This window comes from Mustela erminea, chromosome 5 (genome assembly GCF_009829155.1).
Source record: "Mustela erminea isolate mMusErm1 chromosome 5, mMusErm1.Pri, whole genome shotgun sequence".
NCBI classification, from domain to species: domain Eukaryota; kingdom Metazoa; phylum Chordata; class Mammalia; order Carnivora; family Mustelidae; genus Mustela; species Mustela erminea.
This window is the reverse complement of record NC_045618.1, coordinates 131,478,969-131,491,231: the sequence shown is the minus strand read 5'-3', so window position 1 is coordinate 131,491,231 and position 12,263 is coordinate 131,478,969. Positions and strand designations below refer to the sequence as shown.

At 36.7% G+C, this 12,263-nt stretch overlaps 1 protein-coding gene across 19 annotated transcripts in view; it reads left to right on the top strand.

Moving 5' to 3' along the window:
* TTLL5 (tubulin tyrosine ligase like 5) overlaps positions 1-12,263 on the top strand; it is a 283,373-nt gene that overhangs the window by 76,895 nt on the left and 194,215 nt on the right. For all 19 annotated transcript variants that reach the window (XR_004286139.1, XR_004286135.1, XR_004286136.1 and 16 more), the window contains 3 exons: positions 1,051-1,164; positions 1,452-1,543; positions 7,588-7,650. Coding sequence is in view for 8 of the 19 variants with exons in the window: in XM_032344877.1 (XP_032200768.1) it covers positions 1,051-1,164; positions 1,452-1,543; positions 7,588-7,650 (269 nt within the window). In the remaining 11 variants the exon portion in view is untranslated. The remainder of the gene's footprint in view (positions 1-1,050; positions 1,165-1,451; positions 1,544-7,587; positions 7,651-12,263) is intronic.

The window sequence follows — 12,263 nt, the reverse complement described above, 5'->3', positions numbered from 1 at the left end:
AACATACAAATTTGTGGAGGGACATAAACCTTCAGTCTGTAACAGTGAGCATTGCTGAGAAGGTTGAAAGCTTTTCCATAGAGAGTGTATGCAGAGAGAAAAATAAACGTAGTTCCTGACAGTAGGACTGCTTTTCTCTCATCATGTTCTAGGAATTTAGGAAGACAATTTGCATGCACATTTCCTGAGTTATTGCTTCTTCTTCTTATTGGCAGATGTATTTGTCTTATCACTTTATCTTTTTCAATAATAGTGTGTTCACAAGCTTCATACCATCTGACTTCCTCTGTTACCTTTATATTTCTTTGTTCACATAACATCAGAATTACTTGAAACTTTCATTCCAGATGACCTTTGTGATGGGCATTTGGAAGACTGAATGAACATGGCCCATTTGGCTGCCACCTTGGAGTGCCCAGGCAGTTGTCCTTGGTCATGTTTTTTGAAGTCCAGCGGCTACAGCGTTTCTTTTGGTCACATCTCTTTTCTGTGTCACTGATGACTCTTACCTCAGTTTCCACCCCCTTACCCCACGCCCGAGTTCTAAAACATCTCATGGCCCCATTTTCACCTGTGACATAATAGATTGTTCCTTGGCTTTCGACTTATGTCTCATTTCTCCTAACCCACACTTCTCCACTGCTGAAAAGAATATAGTTATTTACTGAAATAAATGCTCGTTTAATCTTATGTGACAGTTATTTTCAGATTTCTTCAATATGTTTGAAAATGTCAGATGTACTCTAAAACCAGGATTAGGATTAAGAACTGGATTAGAAAGTCACGTGGACATCTTTCTTGTTTTTCTCCTAGTTTTCCTCTCAACCCATAGTATTTTTCTTCTATTCTGTTTTCTCTTCTTGCCTTTGAGTCTACTAGCTTTCATTTATTTCCCAGGGTTTAAGGCTAAGAGAGTAATTACAGAAAATGGGCTTTGGATTTGAGTTTATCCATATTAGGGAAGATAATGATGTTGAGGGACTGAATAAAGAGAAATGAAGAAATGATGATGAAAACATTTTGTTTGTTTCTGTTTTTCCTTCTCCTTAGCGTTCCCGTCCACTGTCTGCCAGTGATGCGGAAATGAAAAACCTTGTGGGCTCAGCCCGAGAGAAGGTGCCGGGGAAGTTAGGTGGTTCTGTGCTTGGTCTGTCAATGGAGGAGGTAAAGATAACTCCATTCCAGGCCTTTGTGGGCTAATATATGGTTCAGTGAAATTTACTGAGTGATTTATAACATTGATGACCAACTCGTATCTTACATTGAACATTGAACAAAGATTCAAGATGGGAGAAACTTGTTCTTAGAAAACAGAATCTTAGATGGAATTAACTTCTCCCTTCATTCTTCTTTCATATTTGTGGGTCGTAACTCTCTTCCTCTGCCCTGTAAACACATGGATTGCAGTTTTCAAAATGAGTGCTTACCCAATTTTCTCTTTCTCTGTATAGATCAAAGTTTTACGGAGAGTGAAGGAAGAAAATGATCGGAGAGGTGGATTTATTCGCATATTCCCTACTTCGGAGACATGGGAAATATATGGGTGAGGTGACTACCTTTTTTTTTTTTTGATCTGTGCCTCAGGTCCACAGAATTGGGTTAATTATGACACAGGTGTTGGCATTGCTTTCCATGTGTGTCTTTCTCACTTTGTCTATTTACCCAACCCAATACCTAGAGCATTAACAGAAATTTAACCTACCTGTGCATTATTCCTTTAAAAAAAAAACCCTGCCTCCTTTCTAATAGCCCCTTAACCCCAGGTTAGACACTTTTAAAAATTTTAATGGTCATCACTACCTTTGAAGTAAAGTAAGTTACAGTAATATTTTACATTTTACCAAGAGTGTATGAGAGTTCTAGTTGCTCCTCCTCTTTGTCAGCGGTTGTCAGGCTTTTTAGTTTTGGGCATTCTGGTGGGCATTTATCTCTAAATAATGGTATTGAGACTTCATCTGTTATTGGCCATTTGTGTATCTTCTTTTTTTCCATTTTAAATTTAGGATTTTAAATTTTTTTTGTTTGTGTTATAAAGGACTCTTGATACAGATCCTTTCTCAGACAGTCACATTGAGAATATTAATATTTTCTCCAAGTCTGTGGCTAGCCTTTTCATTTTTTTTTAAGATTTTATTTATTTATTTGAGAGAGTGCACAAGTTGGAGGAAAGGCAGAAGGAAAAGAAGAGGGAGAAGCAGACTTCCTGCTGAGTGCAGAGCCCTATGTAGGGTAGGGCTCAGTCTTAGCACCCCAAGGTCATGACGTGAGCCAAAGTCAGATGCTTAACTGAGCCACCTAGATGCCCCAAGTTTTTTCATTTCTATAATGGTGATTTTCAAAGAACAGGAGTTTTTAAGTTTCAGTGAAGTCCAATTGACCAAAAAATTTTAAAAGATGCATTTTGTGTTTCCTGTCTAAGAAATTTTTGACAACCCCAACATCATAAAGCTTTTTCTCTTAATGTTTTCAACTTTGACTTCTTATATTTTGGTCTGGGACAGTATTCACTTAATTTTTGTGTATGGTGTGAGGTTAGGATTGAGGTTCATTTCTCTTCATATGATGTAATACGTTTATTTCAGCACCATTTGTTGAAATAATTCTATTTAATTACCTTGGCATCTTTGTTGAAAATTAGTTCAGATATATATGTGGGTCAATTTCTGGACTTTATTCAATTTCACTAATTAATCTGTCTCAATTACTATAACTTTATATTAAGTCTTAAAATCAGATAGTGTAAGTCTTCCAACTTCTTTTTAAGTATTTTGACTAAAAATAAATAAATAAATAAAGTATGTTGACTATTGTGTCCTTTATATTTCCCAGGGCATTTTAGAATTCCCTCATCAATTTCTACACAAAAGCCTGCTGGCTTTTGATTGGGATTGCATTGAGTGTATAGATTAATTTTGGGTCAGTGGGCATTTTAACAATATTGTATTTTCCAATCCATGAACATGATAAATTTCTCCATTTATTTTGGTCATCCTTTTTTTTTTTTTTTTTTTTTTTTTTTACTTTTTAAGTTTTTATTTCAATTCCAGTTAGTTAGCATACAGTGTGATATTGGTTTCAGGTTTACAGTGTAGTGATTCAACAGTTCCATATACCATCCAGTGTTCATCATGACAAGTGCACTTATTTATATCTTTTCTTTTTCTTAGCAATGTTTTATAGTTTTCAGTGTAAAGGTCTTGAATGTTTTTTTTTTAATTTGTCACTTAGTATTTCATGCTTTTGAACAGTATTAAAAACATTATTTTTTAAATAGTTTTATTGAGTTATAACCTTTATATATTTAAAGAGTATAATATGTTACGTTCGTTTTAACATAGGTATATATACCTGTGAAACTACCACTAAAATCAACATAATGAACTTATCCGTAACCTCCAAAAGTCTTCTTGTGCCTCTTTGTAATTCCTCTCACCTGCCCCTCCTGGCCCTTCCCTGCCTATCCTGGTCCCCAGGCAGCGATGATCTGCTTTCTGTCCAAGATTAATCTGCATTTCCTAGAATTTAATTTAATAGAATTCTACCGATTGTTCTCTTATTTGTTGGGTCTTTCTTTTTACTTTATTATTATTAAAATTATTTTTAGATTCATACATGTTGTATCATGTATCAGTGGTTTAATTCCTTTTTATTGTTGAGCAGTATTCTATTACACGTATATGCCAGAATTTGCTTATTGTTCATCTTTTGATGGGCAATTTGGTTGTTTCCATGTTTTTATTACAAATGAAGCTTCTTTGAATGTTTATATACAAATTTTTATATGACATGTACTTTCACTTCTCTCGGGTAAATACCTATTTGTGGAATGACTGGATTATATTATTGTATATGTTTAAATTTTTAAGAAATGGCCACATAGTTTTCAAGAGTGGTTGTACCATTTTATATTCCCATAATAAGTGTATGAGTGTTCTAGTTCCTCCACGTTCTTACCAACAGTTGGTATGGTTAATTTAATTTTAACTCCTTAGGAGGTGTGTAGGGATAGCACATAGGTTTAACAGCATTTCTGTAATGACTAATGTTGAGTGTCTTTTCATGTGCTTATTTGCTGTTTGTATGTCTCTGTCAATCAAATATTTTACCCATTTTTAAGTGAGGTTATTTGTTTTCTTATAACTAAGTTGTGAGAACTCTTTATATATTCTGGATATTCCTTTATTCCTAGCACTTGAAAAATGTTCCATTATCTTTTGGCTTGCATTTTTCTGGCAAGAAGCATGTGGTAATTCTTATTTTACTTTATTTTATTTTTTCTGTGCAGAATGTGTCTTTTTTTTCTCCTCAGCCTGCTATTAAGATTATTTCTTTATGACCCATTTTCAACTCATTTGATTATGATTTATATGCCTTGGTGTCATTTTCTTCATGTTTCTTCTACTTGGATTTGTTGAGCTTCTTGTTCCGTGGAGTTATCATTTTCATCAAATTTGGAAAATTTTTAGCCATTATATCTTCGAATATATATATATATATTTTCTGTTTTCTTGTGCTCTCCTTTTGGGACTCAGATTTCATGATTGGCTGATTCTGATTTCAGTTGGCTGATACTACACTACAAGTCTAGCCCTGCTCATTTTTTTAAGATTCTTTTTCTTTACTTTGGATGGTTTTCTGTTTCTCTGTTTCTAAATTCATTCATCTTTTTGTCTGCAACCTCAAATCTTCTATTAATTCCGTCCAATGAAATGTTCATTTCAGTTACTTTATTTTTCAACTTTAGAATCCAGTGTTTTCTCTTTATATCTTCTTTTTGTTTTTTCCCATTATTTTCATGATTTTTTAGATTTTGTGCATATATTATAATATTTATGGTAGCTGTTTTTAAATCTTTGTTACTCTCTGTCATTTCTGAGTCTGTTTCTATTGACTGATTTTCCTCATGTTCCCATTTTTTCTTTACATGTACAATGATTTTTAAAAATTGGATGTTGGACATTATAAATGTATTGTTGAATTGGTTTTATTGCCTTCTTTAAATACTTCTGAAGGTTTTTTGGCCTGATAGTTAAGTTACTTATAGATCAGTTGAATCTTTTCCAGGCTCATTTAAAAACATTTAAAAAAAATTTTTGGTATAATTAACATACAGTATAATATAGTTTCAGGTGTATAATGTAGTGATTCAGCAATTCTGTACATTACTCAGTTCATTTAAAACCATTTCTGTGGTTTGTTTAGGGTAGCTTTTTGTTTAGATCTAGGAAAGTTTTACTATTAAAGACTCTTTGGAGATGTCTGTTAAATGAGCCCATTTAACCCAATTCAATGAAATTTCTCCATTCTGGCTGATAGGAACCAATCAGTGTGTAGCTTTGGATGAATTCTGGAAAGTACTCAGCTTATACTTTCTCTTTAATATTCTTTACCTTGTCACTTGCTTGTTGCCCAGCCTGTGGACAAAATTACCCCATGACTAAGCAGATTTGTGTTCACCCAAAGACTCAGAGTCCCTTGTGATGCTTTTTCTTTTATAACTATAAGGTTAAGAATCGATTTATGGTTAACATATTTCTCATCCTCTGGTGATTGGCTTTTGATCTAATTGGGGTATTAGTGGTTCTAAGTATAGAGCTAGAACTTAGAAGAATAAAAGGTAGTACCCATTTTGTGTTTTTGTTTTGAAAACCCAGCTGTTCATAGAGAAATCTTCCTTTCATCTTACAAAATATTCTATCAATGTAATTTTACCTTAGAAAGACCTAGGAACACAACAGAAAGATACTGCTTGGGTTTTCTTTTGATATGTTTTTGAAGAATTTAAATATTTACAGTTCCTAGAAAGCATTTTTTAATTAATGAAAGTGGAAACCTCTACTCTTGAGTATTTCAAGAGGCAGGACCTTAACTTGCATACCTTTTGTAAGGAACCAATTACAGGTAGTGTTGTGGTCTCTTAACAGAGTCCAGTAATGATAAGTTTGATTATACTGGTTTGATTCTGAACCAGTGGACCAAGGACAAAGACTAAGAGAGATGGAGACCAAAATATCTCCTTCTTTACTTATAAAGTCTAGGCTGGGAGATTTGATTATTATCTGTCTACAAGCAATCACACTTTTTGTGTTCAGCAAAAAGTTGAACTTCTAATATGGGCAGATTTGCATGCCCATTTGTAGGCAAGGTTAGACTGAGCTGTGTGGGAGGAGCACCTGACCTTATTGGACCAGTAGAAGATACGTACCTCCTAAGGGGAAATTGTCTCCCAAGAGAAAAATGGGACTTGCTCATTGATGCATTTTTGTTTATTCTTCTTAAATTACCAGTCTGGTTAAGTCACTCCACCTCTCCTGGGTCTCTGAAGAAAGTGGCAGAGTTGGGCCAAGAATATTAAACTAATTGAACTGCTGTCATGTAGGGTGGGGACGATGTATTTATCTACTAACAAATATGCCTTTTTACTAATGTATATTCATTGAGTATCCACCAGGTATCTAGGACTGTGCTTGCTGCTTTGGAGTATAAAACCAATATTAGATGGCACCCCTGCCCTTTGAGAGTTAACAGTGGGATTAAGGAGAAGTTATTTATTCATATAATAAAAAGAGCTCATTTGTATGGATTTTCATCACTATAATGTATTTCATGCATATCGTTATTCCAATTTAATGATACAGAAAGTAAGGCTCCATAAGGTCACGTGACTTGTCCATGATCACACAGGGGACTTGATTCAGGTATTCTGACTCTGGATCTGACTTTTTTCCTGCTACATCATGCTGCTTTCTGAGAAGAAAACTTTTCCTCTATGAGACGGTGTATGACAGGTCCCTCCTTGGGCATATGGGAAAAGCTAAGGTAGTTCAGACAAGGTCACTTCTCTAGTCTCAGAGCAGTCCTGTCAGGGGAGGCTTTGTGCAGCAGACTGGACTTGAGGTGCTTTTTGAAGGATAGATTGTAGATTATTGGAGAGGGTGTGAGGAAGTGTCCAGACCAAGGCGAAAGGATCACTGGGAAGTGTGGTGAGAGAGGAGTTTAAGGGAGCTTGTCTGGCTGTACGGCAGGATCAATGTTGAGGAAATGTCTGGAGAAAGCATGAAGATACTGGTTGTGTAGCTTATCCAACTTTTGAAAGCTTGGAAGAGAAAGATTACGCCACCTACAGTAAGCGACAAGGAGCCACTGGAAAGTTCTTGAGAAATAATGATTGAAACCATGTTCTGTCACACTTTCACACCCTTTATGCATCTCCTTATTGCCAGCTTCATTTGCCCTCTCTCTTATATATGATTTTTGGCGGTGGCTTTGTTTTTGCCTTACAGTTTTATTTTCTGAATGTAGGATATCACTTTTTATTAATCCAAGAAATCCCATCATTTTTTCTTTTTACTTTCTAAATCAGCTCCTCCATTTATCCTTTTCATTTTATTGTATCTTCTGCTCCTCTGGTATTTTATAATTTTAATTTAAGCAACTTTCTCTTTGCCACTGTAGAGAACCGTACATTTATTTAGAAACCGTATATAAGTAACCTGTCCCTTCTGTGCTTGATTCATGGCTTTATTTCCATGTTTTTTTCCTTCAGTCAAACTTAAGAAATAGCCAGTTTCGTTCTTTGTCTTTCAGGTCCTACCTGGAACACAAGACCTCCATGAACTATATGCTGGCAACGCGTCTCTTCCAGGACAGGTAGGGATTTGCTGATCTTGTAAATTTGCTAATCTTTTAAAATCATTAGATCATGTGATAAGGAGAAGGCACATAGAAAAGAAGGAAAGAGGGTTTATTTAAAAAAAAGGCTTTTGTAAAATCTCTGCTACAAAGGGCCTTAGAGAAAACACAGTATCATACCTATTGTTCCAGAATTCATTAACTCTTATCACCATATACTGTTTTTAGAGGCCACAAATTAAACCATAACTATCTTTAAACAATCTTAACAAATGCCCTAAACTTTATTCTTTTTAAAGGAAGACCTGTACTTTGTGTCTTTTTACATTAGACACACGTCACGTTAGACACAATTTTTTTTTTGAGATTTTATTTATTTATTTGACACAGAGAGATCACAAGTAGGCAGAGAGAGAGGAGGAAGCAGGCTCCCTGCGGAGCATAGAGCCCGATGTGGGGCTTGATCCCAGGATCCCGGGATCATGACCTGAGCTGAAGGCAGAGGCTTTAACCCACTGAGCAACCCAGGCACTCCCTCTAGACACAATTTTAACAGACATGATCATGTGTTTTTCTAGACCAGAAGAGATTAGAATAATCAGATTAAGAAAGGTAGAGCAAGCAGTAATTCACAAAATAAATACACCAGGAGTTGTAAAAAATGACAACTTATAATTTCAATACAAGGGATATTAGGGAAGAATGATGAAAAATGGACATTGGAATTCAAATAGCACAACAATCAGGCACTCCTTAGTCCCACATACTTTTATTATCCCTAAGACATAATTGTCTTGCAGTACAGTTTAGTAATTGACTATCAAAATAAGAAACCTCAGTTATTTAGAGAAATTTACATTATATTCAGGGTGTATGTACTTTTTCGCAGGATGCTTAAAACAGATACCCAGATTTCAGTCATTTCTTCAAATTTCATGATGTATTATCAGAAAATATGTGCACTTTGCCATTTCTCCCCTTAAATTTGTGGTTATTACCATTGATGGAATAATTACATTGCTTAGCTTCTAATGAAAGAGACCTTCAGATTCACTTAGAAGACTAGAAACCCCTTTCTCTCTAACGTTTCTCTCTCCTTCCCCACTATCGTAGAAACTTTTATAAGGCTCCTTTATATTTAAGGGTTCAGGTGTTTTACCAAGGTATGTTTTGTCTAGTGTAGTACTTTTCATTAGTTTGGTTTTGCAGCGGGTGAGTCTCTTGAGTCTGAAGATTTAAGTCTTCCATCTGTGGAAATATTCCCCTTGACCTCTCTTTTTCCTCTACTTGAGAACTTCTGTTAGATGAATTTTGAATCTTTTGCTATATGTTCCATGTTTTGTTTTGTTTGTACTTTTTTCTCATTCTTTTGATCTCATTGTTTCTTAGCTTTAAGTTCTGGAAAGTTTCTTAAACATTTTCTTCTAAAATTTTAAATTGATCTGCAGCCCGATTTATTTTGTTATTCAGTACCAGACAGGCGAATGTTGCTCAGTTTACCTTATTAAGTTTGACAAGTGCCATTTTATTTTATTTATTTATTTTTTGGGAAGATTTTATTTATTTATTTATTTGACAGAGAGAGAGAGATATCATAAGTAGGCAGAGAGGCAGGCAGAGAGAGAAAGGGAAGCAGGCTCCCTGCCGAGCAGAGAGCCCAATGTGGGGCTTGATTCCAGGACCCTGAGATCATGACCTGAGCCAAAGGCAGAGGCTTAACCCACTAAGCCACCCAGGCGCCCCAGCAAGTGTCATTTTAATATCCAAGAACTACTTTTGATTTCTGGCTAGATTTTAGAGTTCATGTCTATAATATTAAAATGCTTCTGGTACCATTACATTGTGCGGGTTTCCCCACAGCACCAAGCACTTGCCCACCTGTTTGCATCTGAGAATTCAACTCAGTTCTGGCACTATCTGTCCAGAGATTAGCATCAGATTGTGCAGTTTAAGGGTTCAGGCCTACAAGACTGTGTTATTCCCCACTTCCTCCGCCTTTGCCCGACTTTGGACGCCTGTTAGCAAGGCCAGGTTGTCAGCTGTGCTGCCAACTAACTGGCCACAGATTGGGGTTTCGAACAACCTGGGCCTGGACCTTTAATTCAGGCACAAGTTGCAAGTCCAGATGGTTACCTGTACTTCTGACCGACCAGCTAAAAACTGGAGGTTCCTACAAGTCTCTCCTTCCTTCCATTTGATTAATTTGCTAGAATGGCTCACAAAACTCCGAGGAACATTTGCTTACTAGATCACTGGTTTGTTATAAAAGGATATAATTCAGGAATGGCCAGAGGGAAGAGACACTGAGGGCGAGATATGGGGAAAGGATACAGAACTTCCATGCCCTCTCCAGGTATGGTAGATTTCCCCAGATCTCCATGTGTGCCCCAGCCTGGATGCTGTCCTTTTGCATTTTTATGAAAGCATCATTACTAGGCACGACTGATTGAATCATTGTCCGTTGGTGATTGAGTGCCCCATTTCCAGGCCCTCTCCCCTTCCTAGAGGTCAGCTGGAAGTTCCAGCCCTTTGATCACATGGTTGGTTCCTCTGGTGACCAGCCCACATCCTGATGGTGATCCAAGGCATTCCCAAAGTCACCTCATTGGCATAACCAAAGGCACCTTTATGGTGCTTACTGCTTAGGAAGTTCCAGAGGTTTTAGGTATACTGTGCCAGAGATGGGAATGAAGACCAAATACATATTTCTTTAATTTCTTTATTTTTTAAAATGTACTCATTTATTTTAGAGAGAGTGTTGTATCAGTCTGGACTGACATGGACTCTGTGTTTGAGGCTCAGTCTTTCCAGCCTTGGGCTTCCCATTGAGGGAGAGGGAAGTAAACCTTTCCATTTGGGAACCATCACCAGAATGAGATAGCATTCTCCTAGGGGGAGCATAACAGTGAAGAGATTTCAGAGGTAGTAATATATGTTGTTTCTTTATTAGTGATTCAATAAACAAGATCACCAGTGGGTCTGATAATCACTGTAAATTCAAAAGTATGATACATGTTGCAATATTTTGAGATACCAACATCTCTAAAGTAATGTGAAAAAAGATGTGTTGGTTTTGTCGGGGGTGGTTTGGTAATAAAATCATATGAAAACTGCTGCAGATGGTTTCCCACATGTGTATGAAAGAAATGCTAAATTTCAGTTGGAGGATTGATTTTAGCCTAATGTCTACTTTTTCACGTCCACCGATGGCCAACCTCTCCGTGTCAGCTTACTCTTCATGCCTCCTCCTCACACCCCGCTGTCCCATGGAATGGCCTTCTGTCCATCCCTAAGTTCTCCTAGCTGCCTCTTTCATCCTCTCACCCAGGCTGGGAGGAAGTTATGCAGCCCTTCCAGTCCCTCAGTGTGATCAGATTGCCACCTGCCGTATCATTGCTTGTTTACTTACTAGCCTGTCTACTTTCTAAGTTGGCTTTGGAGAGTAGTACTTTGTTACCTTCATCTTTGTCCTTGTCAGTTTCTAGAGCGTACCACCTGGTAGGCACAGGCACACAAACATGCACTGGAGAAATGAAATCCTATTTGTTGCAAGCCCTAACATCTTCCAGTAAGTTTGTTTCTCTTCAGTCTGAACTGCTATTTTTCCTCTTGAAAATCCCCTTGTATCATTGTCAGAATTATTTTCAAACTAATTCCCTAATTATATCTTAGGGAAATAATCTTCCTAATTGTTCGTCTTTCTTACGTACCCCCTCCCTCTCATCCCGCACCAGCCACCCTGCCTGGCAAACAGTATCTTACCTGCTGTCTTACAGTGTGATGGCAGCTTTACCCTGGCTGCGTATTAGTAACACCTGCAGATTTTGTCAACCCTGTTGATGCTCTGGCCCCACCTCCAGGCTGAAGTATTGGTACTTCTAGAAGCCGAGGTGATTGTAAAGTGAAACCATGACTGCATATTATTGAAACAAACCATTATCTGATGAGAAAGTTAAAATCATCTTGAGCCTTTCTGATGATAAGGAGACATTGCCATGAAAAGAAGACACGGGAAGGGAAAGACTAAACATTTTGAAGACCAACTTTTCACTTGGTTTTCTGTAAATAGAAAATCTTGACATTGATTGCATTGCTCTCCTTCCATAACGTTTTTGAAATTTTTAAATGATAAATTTGAAATGATAAAGCTTTAAGATGAAGAACGGATTAAAAGAACCCAGGAGTTAGGTAAGAGGTGTGTGGTTTTAAAAGGATAACTGACACAAGGGATCCTATGGCCATGGGATTGTTCAGTGAATCTGGGGTGATATCTCCGTGAATCTACACAGTGATAAAATTGTACTGAGCTAAATATACACATTCACAAATGGATACAAGTAAAACTGAGGAACTTAAAAAAGAGAGAGTGTGTATGTTAAATGAAAGGAAATTAAATGAGGAGAGAATGTTTTAAAAATAAAAGCTAATTTCAACATAAATGGCATTCACATCCTATAGTGAGAGCCCAATCCTAGTTCAGACACTATGGAGAGCATCTCTTTTTAAAAGGGTTTTGTTTTTTTTAATTGTGAAAAATCGATTTCTCCTGAGCACCCTTTTTGAACCCTATGAGGATTGAGATTGTTTTCCTTTACTAATACATAAAACAATTCGGTGAAAGCCTAAAGAAG